General features: G+C 29.5%; 2 protein-coding genes across 5 annotated transcripts; one reads left to right on the forward strand and one right to left on the reverse strand.

The window, feature by feature from the left end:
- Window positions 1-312: 312 nt before the first annotated feature.
- On the reverse strand, window positions 313-4,383 carry LOC137834593 (uncharacterized). 4 transcript variants are annotated; one of them, XM_068642644.2, is made up of 8 exons: window positions 4,226-4,364; window positions 4,020-4,075; window positions 3,639-3,743; window positions 2,366-2,433; window positions 2,038-2,151; window positions 1,766-1,928; window positions 709-861; window positions 313-623 (listed from the first exon to the last, which is right to left on the reverse strand). In XM_068642644.2, exons 3-8 carry the CDS (start codon window positions 3,711-3,713, stop codon window positions 597-599), a joined length of 600 nt encoding a protein of 199 aa, XP_068498745.1. In that variant the 5' UTR covers window positions 3,714-3,743; window positions 4,020-4,075; window positions 4,226-4,364; the 3' UTR covers window positions 313-596. The 4 variants fall into 4 exon arrangements, with proteins under 4 accessions (XP_068498745.1, XP_068498744.1, XP_068498747.1 ...); XM_068642643.1 differs by lacking the exon at window positions 4,020-4,075 and having other exon boundaries at window positions 4,226-4,383; XM_068642646.2 differs by lacking the exon at window positions 4,020-4,075 and having other exon boundaries at window positions 4,254-4,369.
- Window positions 4,384-8,061: 3,678 nt separating this feature from the next.
- On the forward strand, window positions 8,062-12,267 carry LOC137834594 (HMG (high mobility group) box protein with ARID/BRIGHT DNA-binding domain-containing protein). The gene is made up of 6 exons (XM_068642647.2): window positions 8,062-8,389; window positions 8,935-9,013; window positions 9,278-9,440; window positions 9,866-9,952; window positions 10,645-11,030; window positions 11,966-12,267. The coding sequence occupies exons 1-6, from the start codon at window positions 8,172-8,174 to the stop codon at window positions 12,056-12,058; spliced, it is 1,026 nt and encodes a 341-aa protein (XP_068498748.2). The 5' UTR covers window positions 8,062-8,171; the 3' UTR covers window positions 12,059-12,267.
- The last annotated feature ends 1,444 nt before the right edge of the window (window positions 12,268-13,711 follow it).

Genomic DNA, 13,711 nt, shown 5'->3' on the forward strand with positions numbered 1-13,711 from the left:
ATTTTAATAGTTTAGTCTTGTGTTAATCAATGCCTATGTGATAACATGAGCAAACTCAATACAACATACTTTGGAGTTATGAATGTATTAGATATATGAGCAAACTCATGCAACATACTCTTGAGTTATCTCTAAATGTGCATATGGAAGCACATAAAAGCAAAAATTTTGATGTTATGTTTATTTTCTTTTTTGCTGACAAACTTTCACGTGTGTTTGTCTTAAACAATTTTAAATATGTATTCATCTCTTAAATAATTTTAAGAGATAAATGTGTATGACAAAAATATGGAAGTGGAAGAAGAAACAATCTTTTGGAAATCATAAACATTTCAAATTGTACCCTAATATGTGTTTTTGGAAATCATAAACATTTCAAATCGTAACCTAATATGTGTTTTTGAATTTCGTAATCTAAAAACATGTTCTGGATTAAGTAATCCAGAATACATTTTTGAATCTCGTATTCCAAATCACAAATAAATGAAGTTTTAGTCCTTGTTCTAAATGCAACATGAGCGAAATTGAAAAGAATGTCATTAAAAGTTTTGGAAAATATTACATATACATATCCTCTAGGTAAAAAGCCTACAAGCTCAACCCGTGAGTTCCTCCATTTGGCCCTGTTCATATTTCAGAAAACAGGAAAAATTAGATCGCATTTCAAACCATAATGCAATCTAAATCTTTAGGTGCAAGACACTTAACCCGTGAGACAAATTGCTCAGCATCAGTTCTCTTCAGAAGATGCATTGAATGGCAGGCAAAATTTGCAGTCTTATCATCACTGAGCATAATGCCGTCTCCAATGTCATCAAGAACCCTTACTTTGATGTAAGGATCTTTTGGTGGTACCATATCCTATTAAAATGCAGATTTTATGAGTGAAAACATAGTACTTTACTGCAAGGTTAGAATCCAGATTCATGAATCGTTGAACAGTTTTGAATAGGAAATCATAATTGTGTACTGAATTATAAGATTCAAATACAATGAAAAATCACTTTAAATATAACATATAGATGATATGCAGTTTTCGATGTAACAATTTAAACTGGAAATTGATGAAACAACTTTAGTAGAAATCATACAAAACAAAACTGGTAGTTTATATGTAAGTTTGTGGAGTCTTTATTTTAGAAAAATAGAAACATAACATGAATAGAGTACATGCATTGAATGATCGAGTGACAAATGCAGGTGGAATAATCAAATAAGAAGAATTTCTTTTCACTTAAAAATTTAAGGTCTTGTGACCTCAATTTTTTTCATGAAAATTGGTGAAAAGTAAGAACTAAAAGAATCATTGAACAATGATACAAAATTACATTTGAATTCATTCATGTATAGTGAAGTCATTAGAAGCATGATTCTTAACCACCAAGATTACTATGAACCAATTTCTCCTATTCATTCTGCAAAAGATCTTAAGGTGCACCCAAACAAGTATCTCCATGATGAACCCTTGCTTATATTATTAGAGCAATAACTAGATTCATAGAAGTTTTCGCCACAAACATGGAATTAAAACTAGAGATAGTTTTATAGCACAACGAAAAGAAGTTCCTTATCAATCAATAATCACAAGCACCTAGACTGAAATTACTTAACAAGGCATTAATTACAGACAGAACATCTTGGAAACTATGACGATGCACATGTGTAACTGAACTCTGTATATCTCTTTATGTGTGTATACATGTGCATGTGTGTTCGTGTGGTGGGAGAAAAGGAAGGAAATGGGGGAAGGAGAGGGAGAAGTTACCACAGTAAGATCAACCATCACTTTCGACATATAAGATTTCAATGCTGTAGAATGCTTCCGGAAATGTTCTTCCTCCGCATGAGAAAGCTTCTCTTCAATTTCTTGAGGAAGCACATGCCCTATCTTCCATAATAAGTTACGTATTATTTCTGCTCGATTATACCTACAGAGAGACATGTTAGAGAATTTCAGAATGCAGATAGATTACAAAATACAGTAATAACAACAATAACTATGCTTAATGGTACATAGCATTTCAAAGAGATACTTACACATAGGCCATTAGGCAACGTTTATTACGAACTAAAGCAAGATGGTGGATAAGGGCTCCGTAGTGATCTGCATTTCTTGCTGTTTGGATATCCAAACCTTCTTCCTGTATCTTCCTGTTTACACAGAACAGCACATGCTCAAATGGGATAGGATACTGCTATGAAAAGTGATGTTCAAGGAAAATACGTATGCGACTTTATGATCCATCACTTAAGTTTGTAATACAGTTTCATCACACACAAGCTCGCATTCAAAATATATGAAATAGCACACTCCAATGTAGAAAAGGGGGACACAAAAAAGAAGCAGGAAGCACACTAATGTTACCTTATCAAGGACTGAAGTTCAAGGTGATGTTGACTGCATTCTGCTACTACTTGTTGAAACAAGTCACTCTACAAGATTATAGTCAAAATAATCAACCAAAGTATGCACGTAGCATACCAATATAAAGAGTGGATACTGAGTTACAAATCCATGGGAAAAGGTAATAGCAGATAAAAAATAAGAGTAAAGAAAATAAAAGAATTAAATAGCAGTATCATACATAAAAATTACTTCACCATCTAGGATGGTGATACCATAAACTAAAACATGATGAACCCCGATGGACCATGATAAGTTCTGACTGCAATTAGGGTAGCTTCTCGAAGCTTTTTTTTCCACTTCAGAGTGGGGGATGTATGAAAATGATATAAATGATTGAGAAATTTAAAACAGACCTAAACAGACAAACAGTTAATGAATTTAAGAAAAAAGATTTCATATGTGAAATAGCAACAAGAATCCTGAATCAAATTAAAAAGACATTATCCATGCAAACAATTTCAAATTTCATCTCACAAACAACTTTTAAAGGTTGTTGACTTGCCATAACATACAGAGTCGGATTACACTCACTAACTTGAACCTTTTGAAGCAGCAAAGAATCATATCCAGTTAATCCAAAGAAAGTAGTATAGATCCAGATACAGTTCCAGTATTGTAGTTGAGGATAAAGGTCATGGTAAACAGGCAAAGGGGGCATTTAAGAAGAATTAAAGCATCCTCAGTTAGGTTACAGTGACAGATTTTCATAACACAAATTACCATCACCACGCACCAGTAACATTGGCCGCCATTAGATACAATTAGAAATCCCCAGATGCATAAAATTCAAGCATGGTTCATCCAAGCTTTTCCAAATTTATTTCAAGACTTAATAAGAAAATATATCACTCACACAAGAGTACCAATTTCAGAATTTGAACCTAAGGTCAAACTTGATCTCACAAAACTAGTTAGTAATGTGAAAACTACCCAAGCTTTATGAGCTCTATGTATGGCCAGTTAAGTACTTCTAGACACAAGTTTACCCAAACAAGCTCTTAAGCCATATCTCTAGTCTATGAAACTAGACCCCACCTTTGAGACTGCAATTAAAGCACCCATAAAGAACATTCAAACATAACCCAACTAAGGCGGATAGGGGTGTTTGCAATCAAATCTGCTTCCCAACATACCAGTTGATATTCCATTATACAAGGCAGTTCCAACATAACCCAACAATTGTAGAAAATAAAAATAAGAACAACCAATTAAAATGAAGAACTGGACTTACATTGAATGACACAAGCTGGCCCTTATCTCCACTTGCAAATTCTTTCACAAGTTGGCAAGCTGTTCTCCCATACATGTTCAAAGTTCAAACCTCCAATAGACAGCCCTGAAAACAGAAAACAATAAAATTGACAAAAGCACATTTAATTGGAAATAATTAAGCATGAACAGTCAAAAGCTGGAACATAAAAATGAAAAATGAGTAATTATACTAGGTATAATAATGTAATGATTAAAAAATGAGTCTACTACTCAAAATTTTAGTGACTTTGATTACAAAAAATAGCTTCAATATTGGTAATATATATATAACTACAAATCCAACCAGCAAGCAACCAAAACATGACATCAAAGACAACTAATAAAATGTTAGATGACATACCTTACTATTGCATTGTAAATTCACACAGTTGAAATAACTAAACTCCTAAGTAAAATCTGAGGGTATTAAGAAATAGATAAAATGAGTTTACAGAAACAATTTGATGAATGATTATTATGCTTGAATTATGGATTACATGGAATACAGTGAGAATGCATGTAGATTGAGGATTGAAGGTAAAACGAAATTCAAAATCACTTTCTCACCGCCCTTCACTCGCGATTGTCAACGAACCTTCCCGTTCTTCGATTCAACTCCGATATGAAGCTCAAAAATACCAAATGTTGAGGTTAGGGCACGATTTTCGCTGAAAGGGGAAAATAAGCACAATTTGATCTGTTTGTGAGAATTTGGCTCTAAAGTTAAATATGTTTTTTCCCTCCAATTTAATATTAAATTGATTTTTTGCTTTTTTTAATACAAATTTTAGATTTTCTTTTATTTATAGAAAAAAAGTTATTTATTATTCCCCTAACCTCCATCGGATGCAGTAATTAATTATAGTGATATAATTTTTTTTATTTGAAATCGAAACATTGACACCATCTGTTTTAGAGTTATATCAGTTTAAATATATCTTTTTCCGTTAATTCCTGATATTATAACTAATGATATTATATCAAGACTTGAAATCAAAATATTTATAATAAAAAAATTAGTTTACTGTAAATAATAAAAAATCAACAAATTTCTATATTATAATATTCATTTAAACTATACTTCAATGAAAATAGTTTCTCTACTATAAATAATATTATTTTTAACCACTAATAGTTTCTTTTAAAAAAACTATTGAGATTCATTTTAATACACTATAATTATTTTAGTAAAATAAATATATCACAGAATTTATGATTGATAAAACAAAATTAATTTCTTAGCTAATGGATATTGAATAAAAAATCACAAAAAAAAAAGTATTTAGTATATAAGATAATATTAGTCGGGATGTAAATTATAAATAATAATTAATGTCTATAAAAGAAAAATTGGTTTTAATTAATTTCAAATTATATGAAATTTCATTTGAATTACATATCTTGAATGTATCCATACAAATTAAGAAATTAATTCAAAATAAAATATATATTTTAATACAATAAAGCTAATTTGGGTTATATTATTGCATTGCTTTACTAGTTATGTCAGGTAAAGCTAATTTTCAAATAAGTTTAAACTTATTAAATTTTATTGAATTCAAATCTTTTTAATGATATCTCATTTTTTTTTTGTTTTACTTTATATCCATTAATTAAGAAATTGATTTCTTACATTAATTACAATTTTATAATATTCTTATTTTACTAATATATATATATATATATATATATATATTAAAGTTAAATATTCTGCCTAGCCGTATTATGATTTTTTTTTCTAAAGTTAAAAAGTATATTAAAATACACAATATTAACAAATTAAAGTGTTTTTTTAAGAGTTGTACGCTAAAAAAATTATGAGACATATGCAAGTATTTATAGGTTGTTATGAAATAGTAAGATATTTTATACATAAAACTAGCAAAATATATATATTCACAAAGGTTTCAATTTAATATTGGTTAAATATAAATTTTATTTTATTTTTTCGTTGGTTATGAATTTCTTTTATTTTTTTCTTAATTATTGATTTTTTCTATATTGGTTATTATTTGAAAAAAGTTTAACAACATCATATTTTGATTAAGTGCTAAAAATAATAAAGTATAAAACATGAAAGGCGAAAGTCTTTGTCCAAGATTGTGTAAGATATTTCATCTGTCATACAATGCAATACTATATTGTTTTGTTTTACGTCTGACAAGCTTTGTTTCGTGTGCTCAAACAAAATAGATATAATTTTAAGTTAACATTATACTCCACGAATATCTATATGCTTATTCTATGTTGTAAGAAAATTTTGTTTCATTTGTTTACCAAAAAGATCCATTCCAACTCAAGTCACATTATTGATCTTTTAGACGAAGAACTAAAGTTGTTTTAATGCAACAACAACTCAGTGACGCTTGTATTGTCAAACCTAGAAAAGTTTATCTACTTTTACGACTTTGCGTTTTACATAAATTCGAGTAAAGACACTATGTCTTGGGAGAGACAAATACATTCAACTATCGAGATTTGTCAAACGAACATAAAAATATTTGCCACAACTATATTCTCTAGAACCTATTTAAAAGTCATTCATAAAAAATACACAAGGTGCAAAAAGTGTTGAAAACTATTAAAAAAATTGTACCCTAAAAACTTGTTTGAAAAAACTTTTTATGTTCATTAGCAAACTAGAAAAGGGAGTTTAACCTTATAATTGTTAAAGATGCAATCCCATATAGCAAGCAAAAATCATTATATGTAGATAACATCTATAATATTTGTCTTAGCTGTAAGAAGTCGTTTGTTAAAAAATAAAATTCTCTTTTAGTTAATCAAGAGTGACTATATTTCGAAACAATACTTTTACGGGTTAACCAAGAGTAACTACGTTTCAAAAGAATACTTGATGACATTAAGCAAGATTGATTATGATATGAAAGAATACTCAACCGGTTAGACAAAAGTGACTTTGTTTTGAAATAATATTCGAGTTTTTAGCTGAATGACTAAGTGTCAAATAATACTCGATGGATCAATCATAAGTGATAACATTTCAACATAACACTCGTATGAGTTATCTAAAAATGACTACAAACCGAAATAATAATCATTGTAACTCATTAATTGTTTTCAAATGATTAATATTAAGAAATACATATAAACTAATACTTATTACAATACTTAATTTCTATAAAAATATACAATTTTCAGTGTAAACCTCATCTAATAACGTCTTATATCATAATAATTCTTATTCATCAAATAATACATTTATCTATTTAACTCAATTTATCATTACAAGAGCTATGACTTAATGTTTACACCACACATTAATATTTCCGGAGTTTTATTAATAACACAAACAATTAATAAAAAAAACAATGTTCATGGACACTCAAATTCAACTGAAAACAACACAATCCAATTAAACAACAATTATACCATTCAAATTCAAACCAACAATTAAACATCTAACAATCAAAAAGTATAAATTCATATTATACCATATAATAAAGTAACTTTTAAGAATAGTTGTGTTCCCCTTCCCTAATATTTGCTTGATTTCTAAGCAACAATAACTCCAATTAAGAGGAAGTACTATAAACTTTTAAAATATTGAGAAACCCTAAATTATTTGTTTAACCAATTAACTAATGCCATCACGAGAAACTCGACCAATCAACAAAAATTAGAACCAATAGAATCAAAAAGACAAAAATAAAATAAAAAAAATAAGAGAGAAATCTAGTGCTCTTAGACAGTGAAATTTAATGAAAAAAAATAACAATTAAATTCAAAAACTTTAAAAAAAAAATTAATTATTTTTAAATTAATAATTAAATAATTAAATTTTCATTTATGTACTTAAATTTAAAATTTTAATAATATTATTTTCAAAATCATCCCATCTAAATTAGAAAAAAAACTGAATTTTACAATATTTCTTGCTTTATTAAATTAATTCAGTAACAAAATATCATTAATTAATATTGATTAAAATAATTTTCTCAATTTTTTTAGACTGAAAATAATCTCATTTTTTGGAAAAGAAATCCATCCCAATGAATGCCAACCATGTATATCAATTAACAAAAGTTTAAAAATGAATAGAGAGAAAACAAAGCATAATAAACAGAATTAATAATTAGCATACAACACATTATCCACACCCCAAACAAATATTTCATTTAATACTATAAATCCCAAATAAAGAAAAAAGAATGTACAATTTTATTTACCACAAAAGCAAATAAATCCAGAAAGTTATCATTCTTAAACAATCGTTCAGATTCTTTTGGGTAACGGAAGAGATTTGTTCAGATTATTAATATATATATTAGTATTAATATTATATTATTTTATTTTTTTTCACCAGCATTCAGTGCATTAATTTATTTATAATATACTAAAGTTAAATATTGGCACAACCTTAATACAAAAAATTGCACAGAAGAAGGTTATGCTGTATATAAAGGTTGTTTTATAACCTATGATTTTACAATAATCTAAAGCTAAGGTGTGAATGCATACATAGATTAGGATTTAGGACAAAGACAGAGACATGAATGTTACAAATAAGCCAAACCCAGATGGTTCCACAAATGGGTTTCAGTCACAGTTTCAACACCAACACAGTAATGGGTGGGAGGGTTCATCTACACACCCACCCTCTAAGCCTTATCCTGCACCAACAGCTAGCTACCAGGACATTGTTCGTGATGAAAACCTCTTCTGGGAAAAGCTTCAAGCTTTTCACCAATCACTTGGCACCAAATTTAAGTAAGGAGTACCCTTTTTCAATTGCCCTCTTTTAGTGTGGTTTTTCCTACAGATTTTAGTTTTTGCCTTTGTGGGGTTGGTTTATGAGATTATGGGGTGTGTAAAGTTGTGTGCTTTTGGTGTCTTGTTTTCCCACTTGCCCAGCTATCATTTTTAGCTCTGGTGAAAAATGAAATAATAAAAATGGCTTCTTTTTCTTTTGTTACTGAGCTTAGAGTTCTAAAGCTTGCGTGTTTTGTTAATGATAATGGAAATTAGCATCTTGGTTAAGTTAACTGTTTGCCATGCTTGTTAGAATTTCCCTTGACTTGCTCTGTTGGTTGGACAATTGGGAAAGTTGTGGTTAATTGATTTTTTTGAAGGTTTGGTTGGTTGGTTTTAATGTGTTTGATACTTCCTTCAATCATTCTTATTGGTTTTATAGCACATATGTTGTTTTCTGCTGTCTATTTATTTGCTCTTAGGTGCACATGGAGTGTGTGTGGATGATTCAGGGATGTAATGGAATTGAAATTGATGGTACTTTTCCCTTTTTGTTTGTGTAGGGTTGTCATTGTGGGAGGAAAGTCACTTGATCTACATCGCCTTTTTCTGGAAGTTACATCTCGTGGTGGGATCGAAAAGGTATCATGTGCATACATCATTCTCTATTAATTGTTGAAAATCAGTCCCTTTATGTCATGAAACATATGTGTTTTGTTTTCTTTTGTTTATATTTCATCCCTTTTTTATGATTTGATTTTGGTTTTCTTTCAGTAGAGATGGTGCTGATTGTAGAGTTTTAAGATTGCAATTTATCTGAGATCTTAATTTTTGTTGTAGTCATTTATCTCTTTGAATTAGCTGTTTAAAAATGATTCTTCTAAGTTAGTTCTTAAATTCATATAGGTGATTGTTGATCGTAAGTGGAAGGAAGTGATTCTGACCTTCAACTTCAAAGATACCATAACGAGTGCATCATTTGTGGTGCGCAAATCCTATCTATCAATGCTTTATCACTTTGAGCAAGTGTATTATCTTGGGAAGCAAGGCTTTCCTTCCCAAACACCTGGTATGGAATATGAATTTCTTTTTCCCATTCTTGTTAGAAATCTCACCTCAAGTAGTAATATAACCAAAATGGAGGATATAAGTTAGGGACAACTCTCACTCTTTAGCATGTCTTTGCCTTGAATTAGGTTCAAATTTAAATTCTAAAATAGTACAAGAATCTGTTCCTTCCGGTGATTGTTGTTGGATCTCTAGAGTTGAGATGTCCAATCTTAGTGCTAGAAGGGTGTTGGAAATCTCATATTAACTAATAATATAACCAAAATAGAATGTATAAGAGAAAGATAACTCACATTTCTTCAGCTGGTTACAACTCTCTAATTAGCTTTTGGGGGTTGTTTTTTGACTGAATCCAAATTCTAAGACCTCTTTAATTATGTTATGATTTTTTTCATCTTTGACCAATTAGTACTTTCAAATATCCAGATATTATGATTAGAGGCCAACCAGGCCTTCCCAATAGCTCCCCAACCATTCTGGAGGTTGCTGATGTGAATGATTCACCTCTTCAGGGTAAGTCAACATTTAAATCTGATTACTACTTTGATGCTTCATATCTTCATTTGAATCTATATATTTGTTATTTTAAAACAGCTCTTAATAACACAGAGTCATAATCTCCAAATTACTAAGAAATTTATTAAAAATCACTTTTTAATAGAATTTATCAATTTTGAAAACACTTCTTTTAGTAGGTAGAGTCCTCTGTCTAACCTTAAGTAATTTGTAAAATGGTTTGTTTGGAGGGTATGATGTTTAATAGCTTTGGTTTTGAAATTACCAAAATAAAAGTTAATGCATTTTGTTTTGTGAGAACGTATTGTACTTTAAAAATTAGGTACTTTTTCTACCAGACTGGTACACCATGCTAACTTTACTTCATGACTGATAGCACTAATAATGTTAGATTAGTGTTTGTTGTCAACTATAAGCAAGTTGAAGATAACACCTACATATAGTTATCTATGGAATATTTTAATGTGCTGTTAAAATTCATATACTTGTTGTTGTCCTGCAAATAATATTAGCAAATATCTGCTTCTGTTCTTTTGAAATTGTAAGTTATGGAACAAATTACCATTCTTAGACAATTTGTTTCTTCAATTTTCACATTACTTGGTTTGTAGCTTTATGTTCATCTAATCTATGTGGTTAAAATACTTTTCATGCATAATTGTGACATGAATTTGCTTTCTTATATGCAGCTACTCCAGTGCATGGATATGATGGTGTGGTTTCTGGAACAATTGATCTGAAATTTGACGGTGGATACATAGTCACAGTGACTGTGGGTTCCGAGGAGCTGAAAGGTGTCCTGTTTCATGTTCCTGATAACATGTCCCAGAGTTCTCATACCGAAGGCAGGCCTAGTTCACAGAATCATGGTGAAGGCACATCCGGGTCACAGAGTCGAAAGAGAGCGAAATATACACCACGTGATCCATTCCGGCCGAAATCAAACAGGAGTGGTTACAACTTTTTCTTTGCTGAGAATTATGCCATGCTGAAGCCCTCTTATCATGGGCAAGAGAGAGCAATTAGTAAGAGGATTGGGTTTCTGTGGAACAATCTCTCAGAAGCAGAAAGACAGGTACAGAAGCACTCCCTTTTGCAATGACATGCATAATGAAGAGGGAGAGAAAGAAATGGAAAAGTTATATCTATCTGGACTAGTTTTTCAGGGACATGATTATTTTCCTTCTTTTTGCCTCCATTTATCTCTTACTAACCAGGCAAATGTTGCATTGACTTCTGCTTTAAGATTAAGAATATTAATGACCTTTTCTACTTTAGAATCTCCATGCAATCTTACCTTGATGCTACATACTTTGTTTCTTGTTGTATTTGTATTTAATGTACCTATTACTGAAAGGGTTCCTAATCTGGATGTGTTAGGTCTCAAAACAGTTTCTTTTCTCTTTTTTGTACACATGACTAGATGCTTAGCTATTTCATATTCCAACATATAACTAAGATCAATTCTACATTTGAGAAAATGTTCCCCAAAAGTGTTATATTATAGGAAAATGCTACTTTGACAACTGCAAATTGAAATGCACTAGTTTACAACTGTGATTTGACCAATACAATTTCAATATTATTCCATTTCAGTATAAAATTGTTTCTCTTTCCAGTTGTAATCTGGTGCATGGTTGTCAATATACCATCCCTCTATATTATATAGCCAACTGTTTTTCTATATGCTTGAGGAATCTATAAGGGATAGATGCTTAAGCTTTGAGGTTCTCTCACTTAATAGACTAATATTTTGGATTTGATTCTCCTCTTATGCTTGAGACCTAACAGTTAGTGCTTTCATTAAGAGCTGAGTTATATAAAGGGTTATCAACAGATTAAATTAAGGTGTAAACTGAATACTGATATAGGTCAGTGAAGATGTTAAGAAAAGGACCATATTTGTTGTAGTAATAGTCAGAAAAAAGGTTTTGTATTAATCATACTTAGGTGTTATCTATTCCTAGATTTTCTCATGCTTTTTTCTTTGTGTGTGTGAATTTGATGCAGGTTTATCAAGAGAAAGGGGTGAAAGATAAGGAAAGATATAGAACTGAACTGATGGAGTACAAATCCAACAATTCAACTCCAAATGCTCAATAGGCTGTGTTCTATGTAATGCTTATAGTCTTGTTGACTACCATTTTTCTTTGCATTTGTCTGTGTTTTAGTTAATTTTCTTATCATTCTACAGAGAAACTTAGAAGAGTAGCTTTGTGACAGTTCTGGTGTAAATTATGCAGAATGGTTCATGTATTGTGATTGCTCTAAAACAAAGGATCCTTCATTCAATTTAAACCTTTTATTTGTTAGTTTACATTTCATTAAATAAAATAATTAACATAAATGAATAGAATTTTTTTTATAAACAAACCTACTCATTTTCTAAAATAAACCCTTTTAATATATAAGTTTATCACTTGTTTAAAATAATTTTTTCTATTAAGTAATTTAATTATTTTTTATCACTCTTATCTCTCTCTCTCTCTCTCTCTCTCTCTCTCTCTCTATATATATATATATATATATATATATATATATATATATATATATATGCTAATAGTTTTGGTAACCTAGGGTTAGAGAGATGGGTAATATAATAGATATTTGTTAATCTCCACATGGGATTTGAAACATTGCATTTTTTTATGTATACTTACTTTTTTTATTTTCTTTTGTTAAAAAAACATACAATGTTAAGAAATATGTTGCATTTTTCTAGTTAATTGAATAAAAAAAGTATGCATTATTTGTCAAGAATGTGATAAAGTTAATTGGTGAAAAATAATATGAAATAGAGTGATGTATATATTTAACATGAATATGTTATTGATGGAGAAAAATAAGAAAAAAATACCCCACACCATGTAAAAGAATTCTTGTAGTATATTATAGTATTGGAAAAAAAATGTTAAAAGGAATCAAACTATTTTAAAAATAACTTAGGCTTTTTTCTTCGTATTATTTATTTCTGATCTAATGATTTTAATAAATTAATTTATTTTTAACACTTAAATAAAGAAAAAAAGGGTAAAATGATAAAAAAAAGGGTAAAATGATAAATAATTAGAGTGTGTTTCATCTAAATCTAGTGATTCTACATACATTATTTGTATTATTTGTAGTAAGAAGATACATTATTTGAGTTTCAACCTCATTATAATGTTATTAGGATCAAACCACCACATTAAGATCAAACCACCACATCTGGTATTAGGTATTTTTATCAGATTCTTATCACGATTTTATTATGATTTTATTTTTAAAAAATATTTTAGAAGGTTAATGAAAGATAATATATTTAAATTATTTTTTATCTTGACTTTAAATATATATTTTTCCATTAATTCTCGAAGACACCTTGGAAGGATGACGATTTTATTTGTAAAAAAGATATCATAGGATTAATAAGAGATGGTGTATTTAAATGGTCCTTGATCCAACTTTAAATGCATCTTTCTCTATTAATCATATGACCTTTCAAGGATAAAATAAATCTCAAACTTTAAAGCAGACAATATCTCAAATACGATGATTACACATTAGAATGCCCAGTTTTGTATTTTTTATTTCTTGTATAACCTTAGTGATTTCCTTATAAAATTTTCCTACCTCAGTTTCAATGTGATTTATAGTTTTATTGTATCAGAATGTGAACGTAGTAGCTTATCTTTGGTGTGGAGTTTTATGCAGGTAATGAGCAAGAAAAAGGAAATGAAGATATAAGAAAGGAACTAAACCCTGAAAACACACATC

This window comes from Phaseolus vulgaris, chromosome 5 (assembly GCF_051622355.1).
Source record: "Phaseolus vulgaris cultivar YP4 chromosome 5, ASM5162235v1, whole genome shotgun sequence".
In the NCBI taxonomy this organism is placed as follows: domain Eukaryota; kingdom Viridiplantae; phylum Streptophyta; class Magnoliopsida; order Fabales; family Fabaceae; genus Phaseolus; species Phaseolus vulgaris.

Coding starts and splice junctions, on each gene's coding strand:
- LOC137834593 (XM_068642643.1), bottom strand. CDS start 3,713: ATGTATGGGAGAACAGCTTGCCAACTTGTGAAAGAATTTGCAAGTGGA. Junction 2,152..2,365: donor GAACTTCAGTCCTTGATAAG/GTAACATTAGTG, acceptor CTGTGTAAACAG/GAAGATACAGGAAGAAGGTT. Junction 862..1,765: donor TGATGGTTGATCTTACTGTG/GTAACTTCTCCC, acceptor GCATTTTAATAG/GATATGGTACCACCAAAAGA.
- LOC137834594 (XM_068642647.2), top strand. CDS start 8,172: ATGAATGTTACAAATAAGCCAAACCCAGATGGTTCCACAAATGGGTTT. Junction 9,441..9,865: donor CTTTCCTTCCCAAACACCTG/GTATGGAATATG, acceptor TCAAATATCCAG/ATATTATGATTAGAGGCCAA. Junction 11,031..11,965: donor TCTCAGAAGCAGAAAGACAG/GTACAGAAGCAC, acceptor AATTTGATGCAG/GTTTATCAAGAGAAAGGGGT.